A 21,087-nucleotide genomic window follows, 5' to 3' on the forward strand; every position below is an offset into this window, starting at 1 on the left:
AGTCTGAGGCAAAAGGTCACATTCCTGGAGTGGCACGGGGATCTAATAAAGGAGAGAGGACACCCCCTTATTTTAAACACATGGGTCGTTGTGACTAACTCTGACTCCAGGATCAGACAATCACGACCATCGCTCCAACAGAGAGAGACATTTAATGCTGGTCAGAGACCAGGCAGATGTGTCGTTGCTCAACCCCCAACATACAGACTTTCTATGAAAGACATTATGTCCTGAAGGGGGGGGGGGTGCACAAGGCAGGGAGGTGTACAAGGACATTAAGGTTTGCTGGGCTGATCAGAAGGATGACGGTCTGAGCCTCACCACAGGAATATAAAAAGCCTGTCGTACAAAAGGCATCTCTCCATCTTCCTTTCTCAGTCTCTCTCTCCCCCTCTCCCTCCCCCAGTCTCTCATGAATACAAGGAATGTGGCCATGTCCTCCTATGTTAGCCATGCATTGAGCTGGGATACAAAGAGGGCTTAGCCCCTCCACAATCACCACTGTAATTCATGGACCAACGACTCAAGTGTAGAGGGTGGAGGGGATAAAATACAGTATACACGGTAGTATAGTGTTGCCATGTGTGCAAAACACACGTGGGTAAAGCAGCGTTTGATACTCTGATTGGTTCGAGACGATCCGAACGCTGATTACGCCGTTTTGTACAACACCCCTCATATTTTGACGTCACCACAAACGACTTCAACGACGGCAGTCTCAGGCTGAAGTATGTAGCGAACATAGAGCAGAGGAAGAATTCACTGAGTCGCAAGGCAAGGTATAGGGCCCATTTCTTTCTATGCTTAGATTCAGAAAGCGGAGCCAGGGGGGGAAAGGGGAAAAGTAAAAGTGATAAACTTGCACATGGGTTTACAACTGTGAACCCAATGGAGTCTGAATGTCTTTCTACACAGAAGTACAATGTGACTGTTACAACTGGGCTACAAAAAGAGATAACAGCCCCAGAAGATGTGGGCCACATACAGAAACAGTGCAGCCGGGAAGCAAATACAAACAAACAATGCAGGAGTTCTCACACACACAGGTAATTACGCATTTACGGGAGGCGAGAATGTTCCTAATGACAATGGGAGGAGAAAGGAGGCAGAGAGGGGTAGAGGGGAAAAAGGTAGGAGGAATGGTATGGGGGGGGACTGAGGTTCATTGTTAGGCAAGTGATTTACGAGAAGTCGGGGGGCTCCTAGGCTCTGCCAGTGAGGGATATATCTGCCTGCGAACGCTATAGCACTGTGCTCTGGGCCTTTGTGTCCATTGTGGCATGGCCAGTGAGGGTGTGTGTATGTGTGTGAAGAGTGATGCAGCGCCATCACCGGACCAGACTGAGACCCATATCTCACCCACAAACCACACTGAGATCAAAGGATGGACTGTTCCTCTAAAGCAGTGGTAGCCAAACTGTAGGGCACGCCCCAGAGTGGTCAGCTGGGGCTTGGGCCTCCCCCCAAATTATTTTAAAATAAAAATAAATAAACATTTAACTTCACTAGGGTAGGGGGCATCATTCGGAATTTTGGATGAAAAGCATGGCCAAATTAAACTGTCGGCTACTCAGTCCCAGAAGATAGGATATGCATATAATTTGATTTGGATAGAAAACACTAAAGTTTCCTAAACTGTTAAAATCATGTCTGAGTATAACAGAACTGATATGGTACTATTATTTTGAAAGGCTGTTTTTCCATTGAATGCCTATCCACCATACAAAATACTTAGGACCCAGTTCACAAGGTCTGTGCCTTCCTCTTACATGTGACCAGTCTTTAGGCATTGTTTCAGGCTTTTATTCTGAAAAATGAGGGAGATACAGTACTTTCAATCAGTGGCCAGTGGAAATTTCCATTCATCAGCCATGCGTCTGATTGTGAAAGTGCCTTTCTTGTTTCTCCTTTCCTATTGACGAAGCTTTTGACCGGTTTAAATATTATTGATTATTTATGACAAAAATAACCGTAGGATTGATTTTAAACATCGTTTGGCATGTTTCTACTAACTTTTACTGTACTTTTTAAAACCTTTCATCCTGGAATTAATGCACGCACCTTCTGCATTCGGATTACTGGACAAAACGCGAACAAAAAAGGTTTTTGCTCATAAAGAGGGACATTATAAAAAAAAACGAACATTTATTGTCTAACATGGAGACCTGGGAGTACCACCAGATGAAGATCAAAGGTATGTGATTAATTTTAATGCCATTTCTGACTTTTGTGACACTCCTTGGCTGGAAAATGGCTGCATGCGTTTCTGTGGCTAGCTAACATAATCGCAAAGCGTTTGCATTAAGGAGAAGTTTATCTATATTTCCATGAAAACACTTGTATAGTTTATCGATGTTTATGATGAGTATTTCTGTCATTTTATGTGGCTCTCTGCACTTTCAGATGTTTGTTTGAGACTATGTATTTCTGACCACAACGCGCCAATGTAAACTCAGATTTTTTTATATAAATATGAACTTCACCAAACAAACATACATGTATTGTGTAACGAAGTCCTATGAGTGTTATCTGATGAAGATCAAAGGTTAGTGATTAATTTGATCTATATTTCTGCTTTTTGTGAATGCTCTTTTTGGCTGGAAAAATGGCTGTGTTATTCTGTGAATAGGCACTCACCTAACAATCATTTGGTTTGCTTTCGTCGCAAAGCCTTTTTGAAATCGTACACGGTGGCTGGATTTACAACAAGTGTATCTTTAAAATGGTGTAAAATACATGCTTGTTTGAGGAATTTTAATTATGGGATTTCTGTTGGTTTGAATTTGGCGCCCTGCAGTTTCACTGGCTGTTGACGAGGTGGGACGCTACCGTCCCATGTACCCTAGAGGTTTTAAGTAACTCAGTCCGGTTTTAAACTTACTCCTGAAAGTTGTAATAGCAGAATGCATAAGGTGCAATTTCAAAATTGGGTAGTGCATCATCAGTTCCTCTTGTCATGTCAGTCATTGCACACCTTAGTTATTTATAACTTGCAAGAAATGTCCAGATCAATTATCCCATGTCAGCTAAATTGTTTTACTTATAAAAATAAAAGAAATGTCCCATAGATATTGTTGTCAAAGGTTTGGTCACCTGCTCTAATGGAATCTCACATGCCTTAGAAAGCTACACAACATTTGCAGGGTAGTCAGTAGTACACCCTTAATACTAAACCAGATCAAACACTCCATAGCGAAAGGATGTACATGTTAACGTTATCTGGGATTTAGCCATCACCTTCAGTATTTCTGTTATTTGTGGGTGTGTGTGTGTGTGTGTGTATAGAGATGAGCTCTGTGTTGGACGGTTGGTGTTCCTTAGATGAAGGCCGACACTAGCGTTGTTAGTATCTGTCTTAAAAATAAACGAGTGACACAAGATATAATTAAACTCCCAGTAAAACACCAACTTTTCAGCATTACTGTGTCTTCTTCAGGGTCATACCAACTGAGCCAAACAAGGCCATAGTGTAGTATTAATGAAATGAGGTCATCTCTGTAGACTAGGCCAGACAGAAAGGGGTGGGCGCTGAGTGCTGTCTGACAGGCACCATTCTCAGAGGGTCTCCATGTGTCACCACTTGACCTTTCACGCCTCGATGAGACTGCTCCAGGCAAATATCTATTTACCAAAGCAGGGGAAACCGACATGGACTGTATCCAAAATGGCACCCTACTCCCTATATAATGCACATTTTTACCAAGGCCTATAGGGTCCTGGTCAAAAGTAGTGTACTAGAAAGGGAATAGGGTGCCACTTGGAAAGCCCACATGGTTTTAGTGTGTCCCTGGTCGAACATGTGAGAGAGGACTGAAAGACATGCTTCGTGTCAGTGATTCCTAGTCGATGATTCCATTATACGCAGTCTGACAGCATTGTCTTGATATTCTTGAGAAGAAACCATTAAAAACACACAGCGCTTCAGTAAAGTGTTCAATCATGATGAGTGAGGATCAAAAGGTCTTCAGAAATATGCCTTGGGAAATCGGCTGACGGGTGTTAAATATTTCCACCCATAACATTCCTGATCCACATCGACTGTAACACAGCACGTGACGATAACATAAACTCTTCATGAAGTACCAACTCACCACACTGGATCATGTTGTTTTGTCTGTCCATTACCCCAAGCACTTCACTACACCCGCAATAACATCTGCTAAATATGTGTATATGTGACCAATACAATCGGAGTTGATTTAATGTCGCAGTGAACAGCCTAAAGCCAAGCCAGCTAAATAGGGATGTAGATGCTAGCTAAACCCAAAAGCAGTGAATTATTTCATGTTTGTGTTGTTTTGACCACCATGCTGATCTAACGCTCTACAGGAGACTCATGAATCATACAGAGGAGCTCTGTAGAGCATGATTAAACACACCAGTAGAGGATGCTCAGACACACCAGTCAGGATGATCAAACACACCAGTCAGGATGATCAAACACACCAGTCAGGATGATCAAACACACCAGTCAGGATGATTAAACACACCAGTCAGGATGATCAAACACACCAGTCAGGATGATTAAACACACCAGTAGAGGATGCTCAGACACACCAGTAGAGGATGCTCAGACACACCAGTAGAGGATGATCAAACACACCAGTCAGGATGATCAAACACACCAGTCAGGATGATCAAACACACCAGTCAGGATGATCAAACACACCAGTCAGGATGATCAAACACACCAGTCAGGATGATCAAACACACCAGTCAGGATGATCAAACACACCAGTCAGGATGATCAAACACACCAGTCAGGATGATCAAACACACCTGTGAACAGCAGGATCAGGGCGGGTCTCTTTCCCCTCTCACCTGATGATCAGACAGTCTTTTACAAACCTCCGTCTACTCTGGGGATCCCAATAACCCACTGCTGACATTGCGTTCGTACAAGCATCAACTCTTACCCTACGAGGTCCAGAGGCCTGCTAGTTCTGTTTACCTGATAATGAATTGCAACCACCTGGTGTCCCAGGTCTAAATCAGTCCCTGATTAAAGGGGAACAAATGAAAAAACTGCAGTGGAACTGGCTTTGAGGACAAGAGTTGAGTTTGAGGGGTATAAACCATTTTGGTCATGAATTTATGGAAAGTTTGGTACCACCTTGTCACAGGCTTGCATTGAAAACAGCAGAACGAGAGAACAACAAGGCAGGACAGAAAACAGTGGCAGCTGCTAGCTATAGAGCCCAACCCCTCTCTGGAGTCGGAGAGAGCTCTGTCTAAATCAATTTTATTAAGAATGTACTCGGTGTTCCATTAATCAGACTGACTGCTTCTCCTCTCTGACCCCAACTCTAAATAACAGATGGGCCCATCGATTGCTACCCCGTCGCTGACGACTGGGAGCCCCCGAGCAAAAGGCTGCTGACCCCCGGCCCATTTAATCCATCATGCAGGGAGGAGAGAAGGGATGTGGGGGGGGGGTCTGCAAGCGGAAAGGTTAGGAGAGTTGGATGCCTTACTTTGTCCAACAGAGAGCCGGGTACATTCCTCCATTCTCCATCCTCCAGTGCATTCAGAAAGTTCAGACCCCTTGACTTTATTCACATTTTGTTACATTACAGCCTTATTCTAAAATGGATTACATTATTTTCAGTCTACACACAATACACCATAATGGCAAAGCGAAAACATGTTTTTAGAAATGATTGTTAATTTATAAAAAAAATAAAAAAAACAGAAATGGCTTATTTACGTAAGTATGAGACTTGAAATTAATCATCCTTGAGATGTTTCTACAACTTGATTGGAGTGTACCTGTGGTAAATTCAATTGATTGGACATGATTTGAAAAGGTACACCCTTGTCTATATAAAGGTCCCACAGTTGACAGTGCAGCAAAAACCAAGCCACAAGTTTGAAGGAATTATCCGTAGAGCTCCGAGGCACAGATCTGTGGAAGGGTACAAAAATAACGCAGCATTGAAGGTCCCCAAGAACACAGTGGCCTATCATTCTTAAATAGTAGTTTGGAACTACTAAGACTCTTACTGGAGCTGGCCACCCGGCCAAACTGAGCAATCAGAAGGGCCTTGCTCAGGGAGGTGACCAAGTGCCCAAAATGTGGCTCCACAGTTATTCTGTGGAGATGGCAGAACCTTCCAGAAGTACAACCATCTCTGCAGCACTCCACCAATCAGGTCGTTATGGTAGAGTGGCCAGACGGAAGCCATTCCTCAGTAAAAGACAGATGACAGTCCGCTTGGAGTTTGCCAAAAGGCACCTAAAGACTCTCATACCAGGAGTACCAAGATTCTCTGGTCTGATGAAACCAAGATTGAACTCTTTGGCTTAAATGCCAAGCGTCACGTCTGGAGGAAACTTGGCACCATCCTTATGGTGAAGCATGGTGGTGGCAGCATCATGCTGTGGGGATGTTTTACAGGGGCAGGGACTGGGAGACTAGTCAGGAGAAGGAAAGATGAACGGCGCAAAGTACAGAGAGATCCTTGATGAAAATCTGCTCCAGAGCCCTCAGGACCTCGGACTAGGGCGAAGGTTCACCTTCCAGCAGGACAACGACCTTAAGCACATAGCCAAGACAATGCAAGAGTGGTTTTGGTACAAATCTCAATGTCCTTGAAAGGCCTAGCCAGAGACCGGAATTGAACCCGATTGAACATCTCTGGAGAGACCTGAAAATAGCTGTACAACAACTCACCCCATCCAACCTGACAGAGTTTGAGAGGATCTGTAGAGAAGAATGGGAGAAACTCCCCAAATACAGCTGTGCCAAGCTTGTGGCGTCATACCCAAGAAGACGCGAGGCTGTAATCGGGACCAAAGGTGCTTCAACAAAGTACTGTGTAAAGGGTCTGAATATTTATGTAAATGTGATATTTCAGTTTATTTGTAATAAATTTGCAAACATGTCTAAAAACCTGTTTTTACTTTGTCATTATGGGGTATCGCGTGTAGACTGATGAGGAAAATAAATGACATAAAAAAGATTCTAGAATAATCCAAATGTTTCCCAACGCACTGTACAACCTTCCCGGTGTAACGTAGGCTCCGTCCATGGTTCAGCCAGCCAGATAAATAAATAGATAGATAGAGAGCTCCTCAGGATGAGCCAGCTTTGCTGCCAAGCCAAGCATGCAGGTGCCTTCTGCAGCTCTTGGGGCAGACTGCGGAGCAGCCGAACCACAATGATGATCAACACTCCCGTCCTCTGCCATCCATTCCACCAGGTAATTACATGTGGATGATTAAATCATGGTTATTCACCGAAAGAGTACAACAAAATATAAATAAATAAAAATTAACTAAAAAGGTCATTGCGGCCCAGCCAATTTGCTGCAGTGTTTACGAGCGGTTTGGCGCGAGCGGTCCAGACTGGTTCACTGTGAATGAGCTTTGTTTAAAGAGTGGTGGGGTGTGTAAAACTTTGAGCGGGCCTGTGTGGTGCGGGCTGTTCCACCCAATTGACCCCACGATGCAGAGAGACAGATGACGGGCCACAGCAGTTTGCCAGCCGTGAGTGATGGGCTGGGCTGCCATGCTAGAGACTTAATCATCCCTTATGCCATCTAAAATGGCAACGAGCCAGAGAAATTAAACGTTGGCACAATCTGTGAAGAAGAAATACATTTTGGGTAGAAAATTCTAAAAGCAGTGCATGCATGGAAATGCCCATCCGCAAGGGTTAGTACACAACCATTCCTGTACCCAATCATTTGGTTTCAAAACCAAAACTGTGAGCAATAGTGTTCTTTCTGTATGAGATCTAACACTTGACCTTAAGATTTAATGACAGAGGAAATGGCGGCAGTAACATTTCCCTCCCTTGGTCTGTTCATGCGGGATTTTGCTCTGCACTGTAAATCAAATGGGCATTTCGATGACATTTCAGCGGATCATGTCTGTCTCACTTCACATCTCCTTTCATACACCCCAGCCAGAGAGGTCCGTAATCCACTCCCAGGCCCAGCCAAGGTGCATCCAAGGCCCAGCCAAGGCCCGACCAACACCAAAACGAATTGTATGAACAGACACGATCCAATCAGCAGCAAGACCACAAAACAATATCAAAAGAGCACTGGGTAGAAGGAGATGGGATCACCACATAACATTGTAATGTTTAAATCACTATCCAGGCAGCACAACAGATCAGGAATAACATAAGGGCTTGGATCAGCTGCCAGCCGCCCAGGAGAAAGAGATGGCGTCACCACACGTCGCCTCGAGAGCAATGAACCAAATACATATGGTGGTGCAGAGCGATGGAATGAGAGCAGCCAGAGCAGCTCAAATGGAGGGGGACTAGATAGTCGGAGTAAGCAGGGAGTTAGGGGGACGGGCAGGCGGGGTGTGCTGGCATTATTTACCTGCATCACCACCTGCTGCCAGGCCAGGGGTTGGCTGTTGGGTGGCAGGTTAGCATTAGGCCCAGTCCCTCCCAGCCTGTCGGCTGTTATGTTGGAACGCTCCAGCTGCAGGGAGACGTTGCGTCGCTCCTCCTCCAGCGCCCGGGTCAGGCGCTCGAAACGCGCCTCCTGCTCTTTCACCGAAGCCAGAATACTGGCGGCCGAGCACACCTCATAGTCCTCCATGGCTGAGGGTGGCCGGAAGTTGAGTCAGGGGAGCAGGGCTAGATTGGACTGAGCTGAGCTTTAATAGGTAGGTCAGAAGTCAGGGAGGGAGGGGATGGAGAGAAGGAGAGGGTCACCAAGTCATTACAGACACTCAACCTGTCTGACAAAGTTGCTTGATGGCTGTATTCTACCAAACACGAAGATGCCCATGAAAACAGAAGAATACAATTTTAAAAAACACTTCATTCAATTGTGTTGTGATTGTAACACCAATTACAGGGAAATGAGGGTATGTTCCAAGGGTATGAGCCAAATACACAGTCCCACATACGTGTCAAAACATGGATGAGCATTGCACACAACTGCAACCAAACCATCTTCAAAATAGACAATTGGAGGTGGTTCAGGATGAGGTGATTTTCCTCCACAAATGTCTGTCTTACTTACTTACTTCACCTGGTAGTGCCATCAACGCAACTAGTGATTTCCAGTACATGCACAGCATTTATGCATGTGGAAGACACTCATACATTTCCACAGGCATACACCCAAGATGTGCATGCTCCAACTTGACTTGCCAACCACGCCTATGATACTGTTCCCATCACGAGCTTCCGTAAACAGAAACAAAATGATGTATAGCCTATGTCATTGTCAAACACTGGTATCAATAATGGATGGTGGAATGATAGCAAGGGAGTTGATCACGTAACAAATGAGAGTAAGGATACAGTACATCAAGTGTCATACACATAACTGTGCACACAAACACACACATGCACAGGGTGTTATGAATACACACCTGGTAGATTGGTAGACAGAGCAGTTAGATAACAGACATCCCCCTCTGTACAGACACTGAGTGGAAGAGCCTGATAGTTAGAAGGAAGAAAAACTGGGGAAAAAAGGGAAGAGAATGAGATTTCAGATCAGACGGGTTGAAACAGATATGACAGCATTGTTTTCAAGGTCCAGAAAGTCAAGTGGGGAAAGAGATACATCACTGAGCAATAACAAACTCATAACACATGTTGTATTCAGTCTGAAACCACACAAGGACATCTATCAACTCAACTTTGAACTAACTACAGAGGGCGAGCGAGCGGGAGAGCGGGCGGGCAGACGGGACAGCGGGCCGGCGAGCGAGCGAGCGAGCGAAAAGGAGGGCGAGCGAGCGAGCGAAAAGGAGGGCGAGCGAGCGAGCGAAAAGGAGGGCGAGCGAGCGAGAGAAAAGGAGGGCGAGCGAGCGAGAGAAAAGGAGGGCGAGCGAGCGAGAGAAAAGGAGGGCGAGCGAGCGAGAGAAAAGGAGGGCGAGCGAGCGAGAGAAAAGGAGGGCGAGCGAGCGAGAGAAAAGGAGGGCGAGCGAGAGAAAAGGAGCGAGCGAGAGAAAAGGAGGGCGAACGAGCGAGAAAAAGGAGGGCGAACGAGCGAGAGAAAAGGAGGGCGAGAAAAGGAGGGCGAGAGCGAGAGAAAAGGAGGGCGAGCGAGCGAGAGAAAAGGAGGGCGAGCGAGCGAGAGAAAAGGAGGGCGAGCGAGCGAGAGAAAAGGAGGGCGAGCGAGCGAGAGAAAAGGAGGGCGAGCGAGCGAGAGAAAAGGAGGGCGAGCGAGCGAGAGAAAAGGAGGGCGAGCGAGCGAGAGAAAAGGAGGGCGAGCGAGCGAGAGAAAAGGAGGGCGAGCGAGCGAGAGAAAAGGAGGGCGAGCGAGCGAGAGAAAAGGAGGGCGAGCGAGCGAGAGAAAAGGAGGGCGAGCGAGCGAGAGAAAAGGAGGGCGAGCGAGCGAGAGAAAAGGAGGGCGAGCGAGCGAGAGAAAAGGAGGGCGAGCGAGCGAGAGAAAAGGAGGGCGAGCGAGAGAAACGGAGGGAGAGAGAAAGCATTAGCATGGCAGGAGATGCAGATGTGTTGATGAGAATCCTGAGCAGGTTGGATTGCAATATGTACGTCTGTGTGCGCGTCCATATGCACACATATATAAACAACTCCCTCTTCTCCATATAGGAACTAGAGGGTGAGAGTCAGAGAGAGAGACCCCTATTCCCTTTGAAGCGAACAATCCCCTTTGATGTTTGTTTCTGGCTGATCAATTATTTATCCAGAATGGAGAATGGTCTGACACCACTCAAAGTAAAGCGGAATGGAGGAGCTCATGTCACTTGAAGTTGAGCTGGTGATGGGTCAGGGAGTGATTCTATGGGATGAGGGGTGTGGCGGTAGAGTGGTAGTTTGGTGTTGACGGGGGCTTTTCCCTTGTTGTTTTCTTTCTCCACACAGACAAACACGAGAGGCCTGATTGAGGCTATGCCCACAATCACAAATCCTAATCTGTACTTTTCAGGACTATTCCTTTTCAAAGAGGTCAGGTGGGGTGGGGGTTTACTGGATATGTTTGCCACCGCTTTCAACATCAAAATAGTCGCTCTGGTCTATGGTAAATATAGTATAATACTTGTCTAGCCTAGCGGCAACCATTTTATCTGCGTTTTGAGACAGCTGAAAGTGACAGATAAGTGAGCCATGTTGATTGGACTCAGTTGATAGACTCCTGAACAGGCTAAGTCCAGTAATTCAACCTCCCTTGTGGCTGGAGAGGGGGACGGGAGCCAGGGCAGGGACCCTGGGCGCTAGCTAGCTGCTCCCCTCCTGATTCACAAGGGGAATATGGAAGTCATGTGAGCTACACCCAGAGAGCTTATCATTACCGTTAACTCCTGGCCACTGGAAATAGCCCAGAGTACCCAGGCAGTGAATTTGAACAATTCCCCCCTCAAAACACAGGGCTGGTTTAAGACTTTACACAGCAGATGTTTGCTAATGGTCTGGGGCTGAAGGGACAGGGAGAAGAGATCACTCCAATGTCTCCCACTGTTTAACCCCATCCACCAATAACCAACACCCCTGTTATCCACGCCACGAAGTACAAAACACACTGGGATGCCAAGCATGACATTGTGTGGTGATAACATTACTGAAGAAAGGGGATAACTCATTTTCTTTAACATTCAAAGCTGAAAGATCAAAACGTAATTAACTTAATTCCACAAATGATGTGATAGATTTGACTGCTCTAATGAGGTATTCTATTCTACCACAGAGGGAACACAGAATGCAGCACTTGCTCTGAGTCCCAGTTATGACGGTGCGGAGCTTTTCCTAAAGGATGAATGTGTTAACAGCACAAACCTGGGCCTGTATTGTGCTCAAAATAGCCTGGTAATAAATGTAATCACACGCCCACACTTCCAGCGTGGTGGTGGTCCTGACGGGGAGATGCAGCCAGCCAGTTGCACTCTTCAAAGCCCTCCCCTCCCCACCAGTGGTGTAGTGGTGCCTGGAGAAAGGGGTGTTCTGCAAATCCCAAATGGCGCGCCCGGTGAAGGAAATGCACCCCATGTAAAGAATTATATGAGAAACAGTGACGTACACTCTGAATTACCTAAAATGATTAATCCCATATTGGCCTTCCACTGTCACGCCAAACTGTAATGTGCAAGTAGGCTGATAGTATGCCCACTATTGAGGCGGTCAACTGAGTCAGAAATTCACATGTAGGTTTTTGATTTCTTTTCTTTGCTCTCAGTCAATTTATTTTGTTGTGTTTGATGTTCTGTGTTTAATGTTCTAAGTCCAGAACAATACTTAAACCACATCAGGAGACCACGGAGGTCAGAACAATACTTAAACCACACCAGGAGACCACGGAGGTCTGGGAAAAAATCTAAGAAATGTTCATCTTTCAGCGTAGTTACCCTTTAATTCAAGTGCACTGGCACATTGCACTGTTGTTTGATTAGCAGCATTTCTTTAGCGCACATGAGATGGAGTTTATGAAATTAATGGTCACTGGATTGATGCAAATAATCATGATAAGCTACTTTGCAGTTAACATGTATTTTATGTTTTTGGGAAAGCCTTTCCATCTACCAGAAGACAGTTATGCCTATCATTAGCACTGCTATATTTTCCCTGTTCCTGAAACCTGGATGTTTTACTTCATATTATGAGGCGTGTCTTACCTTGTTTCAAAGTAGCCAAACCAAAATTCCACCATAGAAACAAGGCAATTATTTGATAAAATACTTCCTTATACTGTACAATTTCTCCTGTTCTATTGGTTTACTTTTAACTATCTTTCATTGTCTCGCAGCCAAAGGCATTATCCTTGTCATATTAGCAACCCGTGATAGTTGTTGCATCTTTAGATCTTCCCTCTTCCAAAATTTCTGACGGATATTTCCATATGTCCATGAAACCTCGCATGTGTGGTTCACATTTTAGAATGCTGTTTGGTTGCAAATTGCATTTTGGAGGCCTAATGCTGCGTGCACATCACTAAGCTTCAAATGTTAAGAAATAATAGTTGATCTACATTTTATGCTAAACATTCTGATCTGTTCCATCAGCCTTAACTGATATGGCGCATACCTCCCGTCCACTACTTTAATACGCATTGTGGGGATTATGGAGGCAATGCACACAAAACAAATTGTGCCTTGGTGTTTTCATTTTGCAACCGGGGCAGAGGAAAGCAACACTAACCTAGACAAATGCTGTTTACATTGATATCCATACTGAATGAAGCACGTACGGAGCTCATGGGGACTCTTAACTTTTTCACTTAATTAAAAAAAAGGGGGAAATTAAGTTAAGATGTTTTATGCAACTGGGCCCAGGTCTTTTGGAATTTTAGAAGGGAATGTCAAATGGCAATACAAGGGCTACAGTCATTTCAGTAAACATCTTGACGAGGCCCTTCACTGTTCAGTGTACAGCCTTGGGCATTCAAATACACCTATAGCCACCCACATCCACCCTAACTCCGCCTTGAGAGCATAGGGCAAATATAATCAAATTGCTGCTACTGCCTTTTGCGCCTCAGCCCAACTTCCTTAAAAAGTGTCAGATTTTAAACCAAGGTTGGATTAGTATTGCCTCATTAGCATTATAGCCTCCTCCAAAAGAGCTTTGAATGATACATTAAGACGTTCAGTGCAAATTAATTAAGACCCACTTTGAGAGGACTCAACCAGGAACAAAGAGAGAGCCTGGCTTTATATTGCATTATATATAGAGAGCCCCCCCCCAAACCCCAGATGTGGGGTGGGTTGAGTGGGAAGGAGTGCAGGGGAATTGGTGTGTAGGGTGCAGGGAGTGGTGGGGGAGGGTAATTGAGTGAGACCAGCAGTGCCTGGTATCCTGATGGAGCTAAAAGGGATAGGCTGGAAACCTGACTGTCAAGTCCCCCATTTCAAGGGCCTATAATTGCAGCTTAAATTAATTCCTTGTCTAAACCCATCTGATGCCCATCTGAGAAGGGAGGTCTCAATGGCACAAAGGGCTACCGAAAACACCTGATCCTGTGCGTGTGTGTGTGTGGTTGGAGTCAGCCTGCCCCTCAGCCCACCTGAGCTCTGATGGATAATACATTCAAACAATTAGACGCCAAATTGGAGACATTAGGAGGCCTCATTCAGAAATGTAAACAAGCACTGGCCCTTATTCTAAATAGCACCTTCTTCCCTTTATAGTGCACTACTTTTGACCAGGGCCCATAGTGTTCTGGTAAAAGTAGCGCACTATGTATGAAATAGGGTGCCATTTGGGATGCAGATTGTGATATTTCTTTCAGATTGTCCAAAATGTCAAAGCATTTATGTGGGAATGACTGAGTCTAGTAGTGATTAATCCTAATGTGAGAAATTCAGTTTAGGCTTCAGGAGTCTTGTAGCATGTTGAAAGGCCAGAAAATTGCTGGAATTATTCCCAAATTTGAAGAAAATTCCATCCAAAATAGAGAGGTTATGGTCAAACACGACAGTTACATTATACCTTCAGTGTTGGGGTTTTCAACATTTTTGTCTAAAAACAGATATTATATTAGAATAATATTTTCGTGATTAAAAAAAGGGTAGTATTTAATTTTGTGCTCTCATCGTCCACTCTGAGCTGGGAGAACATTTCCATAGAAAAACAAGGGTAATGGAGAGAGAAGAGTGCTTCATTATGAGTTGCGCGTTGCACAAATGGCAGTCGGAGTGAGAATGAAGAAAGGCTAGCATTAGCGATTAATAGGTATTGGCTCTGGCAACGCAGCAGGCCATTAGCTTCCAAGAACACAGTCACTTCTAATGCCTAATATTCTAAAAGGCATTCAAAACGCAACGGTACTAACAAAAGCCTATCAGCCGTTTTAAATAGTTTGGTAACAGAACAGGTAATCTCGTTTGACTTTAAAGATTTGTGTGTGTGACCGCCTTGGTCTCAGGGATTCCACACAGAAGATTGTTTTTTCTCTCATTGAGCAAAAGAAAAAACACTGTCAGCCACCCGATCCTCAGTATCCTTCCTCCAATTTGGGATTCAAAGCACCTGTCCTCTATGGAAATGTAAAGTGAATGATAATCCACCGGTGGATATACAGTGATGCCAGGATAAGCAAAGCTTAGCGAGGAGTGTGGCGAACCATTGCTGAAAAGTTTAAAACGCTAAGAAAATAAGCAATTGTTTACCATCAATTTTCTTCCACCTTTTATCTTTGAAGCTCTTCTCTGTGTGGAAACCCTGAGACCGACACAGTCACACACACACACACACTGGTATTTTTACTTGTATTTCCACACACACAATATAAGTCTATGCTCATGCTTTCACAAAGGGAGTGGGCTCCCAGAGCAGCTCGTCTCTCAACGTACGGGGTACAGCTAGGTCTACCTCTTACCAGTATAGACCAACATTGTACACATCATCTCTCTCTGGACAGTATTTTCAGTAAGCTAGTTCATCATATTAGCTAGAATGTTACAGTGTGGCATCACTGATATGTAGATATAGTATTTTCTATATCTGTTACATCACAATCAATTAGAGAGAATACATGTGATGCCAGTAATTACAGACAAGATGAAAGAAAAGGAGCACATCTTTCAAAGTGCACAAAATCCACATTGCAATTACTGTCAACTTAAAGTATCCAAAACCACACTACCTACTTCAAACATCAGAAATAACAACAGAATGAAGGCAAGTCATATCAACAAAGAGACAAGACAGCAGCAAAAGGTACACAGTATTCCTCAGGTTACTAAAAAGCCCCTCTGTCAGTTAGACTCAATGATGTGTTCAATAGAACCTTTTTGCAGGCAGGCAGAGAGACAGAGACAGCGAGAAGAGTGGCAGAGTGGGGTAGCTACCTTTGATGTTTGTTGGGTCTGTCAGATGGCTGGGGAGTGGACTGGGGGAGGCTCTATTAGAGTTGACGCGTTGCTACGATCCACCTGGGAGATCTGCCTCACAGAGCAGCTGCAGCGAAGAGAAAACAAGGACATGGGGAAATAAATAATCAACCAAACAACCATATCCCTTTACATAATACAACCGCTGCAGGTTCACACACACACACACACACACACACACACACACACACACACACACACACACAGAGGATCCTCAGAGGAGGAAGGGGAGGAGCATCTTCCTCCGTGATTTTCATAAAAATACAAATTGTAAAACATTTAAAAAGTTATCCTTTTTAGATCAAACTATACTAAATATATTCAAGTTACCAAATAATTGATTTAAACATACTATTTTGCATTGAAGGTCTACAGTAGCCTCAACAGCACTCTGTAGGGTAGCACCATGCTGTACTTGGAGGACAGCTAGCTTCCGTTCTTCTCTGGGTACATTGACTTCAATACAAAACCTAGGAGGCACATGGTTCTCACCCCCTTCCGTAGACTTACACAGTAATTATGAAAATTTCCAGAGGACATGCTCCAACCTATCAGAGCTCTTGCAGCATGAACTGACATGTTAACCACCCAATCAAATGATCAGAGAATGAATCGAGTACTAAAACAACAAGATACAGCTAGCTAGCACTACAACGTATAAAGTGTGGTGAGTAGTTGAGTCAAAGAGAGAAAGACAGTTGAAGAGATGTGAAGAAAGTAATTTTTTCCAGAATTGTGAAGCAAGAGACGTCATTTTTTTTCCACTTTCACTTACTTAGCTGGCAAAAGCAGCTAGCTAGTTTAGCCTACTCAACCAATCATAGGGATGCTATGTTAGCTTGCTGGCTATGACTATCCAACAACACTGGAACTATTTCAAGTCAAGGTAAGCTTTCGTTTTACTAATTTATTGCAACCGGGGCCCGCCGATGTAAGTGCTAAACAGCTTACTGACTGTACACTTACGTTACTGCATGATTTTAGCAAGTTTACTAACGCGTTAGTTCTATTAGCTATGTTGACGATGACACTACTTTAGCTAATATGTTGACGATGACGCTACTTTAGCTAATATGTTGACAACGATGTAGGCTGTGTGTAGCAGTTATATGGTTTGGCCTGGAAAGGTTCCCTCGCCTGGTCACAAACAACAGTCCACAAGTGGCGAAGGGAAAGGATCAGAGGAGGAGAGCGCATAGATGCGAGAAGGAATACAACGTGGCTGTTACAAAAGTGAACTGTGTTTACACGTGATCAGGGGTGTATTCATTCCACCAATTGTGTTTATAACATTTCTTAAAAAACGGAACAAAACAAGGATAAACATACCTGAATTTGTCCAATAGAAACTCTATTTTGCAATTGTTGGACATGATTACACCCTCTATCAGCTAGATGCAGGCAAGAGTGTGCGAGGTGGTATTGAATGTGTCACTGTCATCTCAAATTTCTCTCTCAACCTGTGTGCACCTACATTGTAAACGTTCATTCATTGGCTAGGTTGTAGCAACCTCATGATGGATATAGAGACACATTTGAGTATAATGTAGTAGCCTAAATCTATCGCTGTTACATTTAACTTGGTGAATGGAATATGAATGAGTCCTCCAATATGCTGTAATAGAAATAAGGCCATGCTCATGAAAAAAACTAAATCGTCCTCCATCAAAAAGCACTGACCGCCACTGGCATGTACACACACACACACATACACACACACACACATACACACACACACACACACACCTCAGTCTGTCACTCTCCCCTGTAGCAGAATAGGTCAGTGTACTAACCTAGTTTCCCCCCCCCCCCTCCAACAACTTAATTTGTACAGTAAATGGTTATCCCTTTCTGTTGAAGAGCAATTGGACTTCAAACTGTCTAAAGGATTAGGGAGTGTCCTCTAGCAGTGGGTCTAATAACCTGACAGGACAGGAGGGCACTGCTACTGCTGGGCAGGGAGTCTTTAAAGGTTTCAGTACTGATGAAATCAGACAAGCCTTGGCATGGGTGGACAAACTGTACAACTGCTCCTTACGGCCATAACCTGCTGGTTTGTCTTTGGTTCTGTTTGTAGGGGAGGTTATCACTGTAGCTGGTCCCATCACCAATGAATCATTTTTTTGTCAGCATTTCTAAACAGCTTTTTCTAAACAGCTTTTAGACTACAGGCCAAATAAGCTCCACGGTTCACAATCAGCCAGGTAATGTTTCATTAACTATGATCGGCAAGGCCCTCAGGTAAATCCTGCATTTATTAACTATGATCGGCAAGGCCCTCAGGTAAATCCTGCATTTATTAACTATGATCGGCAAGGCCCTCAGGTAAATCCTGCATTTATTAACTATGATCGGCAAGGCCCTCAGGTAAATCCTGCATTTATTAACTATGATCGGCAAGGCCCTCAGGTAAATCCTGCATTTATTAACTATGATCGGCAAGGCCCTCAGGTAAATCCTGCATTTATTAACTATGATCGGCAAGGCCCTCAGGTAAATCCTGCATTTATTAACTATGATCGGCAAGGCCCTCAGGTAAATCCTGCATTTATTAACTATGATCGGCAAGGCCCTCAGGTAAATCCTGCATTTATTAACTATGATCGGCAAGGCCCTCAGGTAAATCCTGCATTTATTAACTATGATCGGCAAGGCCCTCAGGTAAATCCTGCATTTATTAACTATGATCGGCAAGGCCCTCAGGTAAATCCTGCATTTATTAACTATGATCGGCAAGGCCCTCAGGTAAATCCTGCATTTATTAACTATGATCGGCAAGGCCCTCAGGTAAATCCTGCATTTATTAACTATGATCGGCAAGGCCCTCAGGTAAATCCTGCATTTATTAACTATGATCGGCAAGGCCCTCAGGTAAAGCCTGCATTTATTAACTATGATCGGCAAGGCCCTCAGGTAAATCCTGCATTTATTAACTATGATCGGCAAGGCCCTCAGGTAAAGCCTGCATTTATTAACTATGATCGGCAAGGCCCTCAGGTAAATCCTGCATTTATTAACTATGATCGGCAAGGCCCTCAGGTAAATCCTGCATTTATTTATTATTATTATTTTCCCCTTTTCACCCCAATTTTGTGGTATCCAATTGTTAGTAGCTACTATCTTGTCTCATACGGGCTCGGGAGAGACGAAGGTTGAAAGTCATGCGTCCTCCGATACACAACCCAAACAAGCCGCACTGCTTCTTAACACAGCGTGCATCCAACCCAGAAGCCAGCCGCACCAATGTGTCGGAGGAAACACCGTGCACCTGGCAACCTTGGTTAGCGTGCACTGCGCCCGGCCCGCCACAGGAGTCACTGGTTAGCAAGTGAGACAAGGACATCCCTACCGGCCAAGCCCTCCCTAACCCGGACGACGCTAGGCCAATTGTGCATCGCCCCACAGACCTCCCGGTCGCAGCCGGTTACGACAGAGCCTGGGTGCGAACCCAGAGTCTCTGGTGGCACAGCTGGCAATGCATTACAGCACCCTTTACCACTGCGCCACCCGGGAGGCCCAATCCTGCATTTATTAACTATGATCGGCAAGTACCTCAAGTAAATCCTGAATTTATTTTTTTTTGTCAACTTTCTCGTTCTGTGCAGGATTAGAATACCTCTCCATGGAATCTCTGCTTCTTTCTCTTAAAGGACATTTATGTTTAGAGCACCTTGGATTTCTGGGACAAACATCAAAAAGGTGAGCTAAGCCTGTGTCCAGGCTGCATTTAGTTACCACACCACTCTCCAGTCACAGCCCAGGCAAGGCGAGCCCCCGATAGAGAACTTCAAAATGGGAGATTATACCCAATGCACACAATAACTGAACAAAGTGGCACTTAGGCAACACGCCTTTTAAACAAAATGTGATAAACTCCCTTTAAGTGCCCCAATCTCTCCAGGTTTTGTCATGCAGACAAAAGAATGATTGAAGAGGGAATCAAGTTATTGTGATCCCTTTAAAAAATAAATCTATGCTATACAGTCTATCCTGTTAAAAACCTTCCCGCCAGACGTGAGTCAGTCCATCTATGACACACCACCAGCATGACTAAGTGTCACCCCTAACATCACTATCCCGGCACTGCAGCTAACTGAAGAAATATTGTGTAAATGTTAGTTCCTGATACTGTACTGACTACTGTATTTCAATCCTACATTATGCAGAACTTTGCATATTCTATCACAACATGTCACAACGCCCTGCACCATTTGGAGGAGGCCCCAGTGTAATTCTCAAATTAATAATGAATGGGTTGGGGCCCGGGCTGACAGATGGTTGTGAGTCCCAAATGGCTAGATCCTGCACTATATAGGGCTCTGGTTAAAAGTATTTCACTATATAGGGAACACGGTGCTCTCTATTTGGGACACAACCCATCTGGGGATTGGCTGATTGATCTGGTCGCTTCTCTGTGCTGTCACCAAGGCAATGCAGGGTTTTCTGGGAGGGGAGCTGGCAGGTATGCATGGCCAAGTTAAAATATCCTCCGCCCTGCAGCACTCCTCCTCCCTGATATCAGTGATAGATCAGTGGAGAGGCAGAGAGGTGTGTGTGTGTCACCAGGTAGACAATATTACATTTCATAAATTACTTGAGATTATTTATAGTCACAGTGACTTATCTTGAAAAATTTCTATTTAAAGTAGCTAAGCCCCTATCTAATACAGTAAATGTAACCATACACATATAACATGTTTTCCCTAACTGTGTCCAAGGGGATGAGTAAATACATACCAGTGTGAATAGCATGCTGACAAGCACACTAGACCACATCTAAATATTACCATGTACTGTAACCAAGACTTAAATACCATTCTACGGAAGCCTCATGGCTGTTATGGACTTTGTCCACTTCCGTTTGCTCTGAATGAGCCCGCTGCATAGGACCAGTCCAATCTGAAGGAATGTATGGTGAAACTGAATTGAGCAAACTCTCCAAAGGATACAGTCCATGTCTGCCAATAACAAATGACCTTCACATATGACATATTCCTCAAAGACTAGCAGTCCATTAACTTTGAATACAAATAACTATGACCTCTACAATGTGCTCTTAAATCCAGCAGGCTTCTCACTTGCCTACAGGTGGAGTCTTGTGGCGAGGCCCCCCCAAAACCTCATTCAGGTGAGACGACCTTTATTGAAAGCCTGGGCTTAGCCGTCATCCCATTCAGACGTGGTCCTGCATGCTGGCACTCTGGGTATTACGCATTTGTCCTACTCATCATCACGGCTCACGTCTCCCCTGTGCCTCTGTGTCAAGCGTCTGGAAAGGGCATAATCAGGGCCGGAAAGAAAATGACATTCTGATCC

At 44.6% G+C, this 21,087-nt stretch overlaps 1 protein-coding gene across 17 annotated transcripts in view; it reads right to left on the reverse strand.

The window, feature by feature from the left end:
• The window catches only part of LOC124034176 (armadillo repeat protein deleted in velo-cardio-facial syndrome homolog), a 240,155-nt gene that overhangs the window by 120,333 nt on the left and 98,735 nt on the right, over nt 1-21,087 (reverse strand). For 16 of the 17 annotated variants that reach the window (XM_046347005.1, XM_046346997.1, XM_046347004.1 and 13 more), the window contains exons 3-5: nt 15,730-15,838; nt 9,349-9,441; nt 8,340-8,622 (exon numbers count right to left, since the gene is read on the reverse strand). In XM_046347005.1, coding sequence (XP_046202961.1) covers nt 8,340-8,564 — 225 coding nt within the window. In that variant the 5' untranslated portion in view covers nt 8,565-8,622; nt 9,349-9,441; nt 15,730-15,838. The remainder of the gene's footprint in view (nt 1-8,339; nt 8,623-9,348; nt 9,442-15,729; nt 15,839-21,087) is intronic. The other variant, XM_046347010.1, reaches the window with a different exon arrangement.

The sequence above is a fragment of the Oncorhynchus gorbuscha genome, linkage group LG04 (assembly GCF_021184085.1).
Source record: "Oncorhynchus gorbuscha isolate QuinsamMale2020 ecotype Even-year linkage group LG04, OgorEven_v1.0, whole genome shotgun sequence".
NCBI lineage: Eukaryota > Metazoa > Chordata > Actinopteri > Salmoniformes > Salmonidae > Oncorhynchus > Oncorhynchus gorbuscha.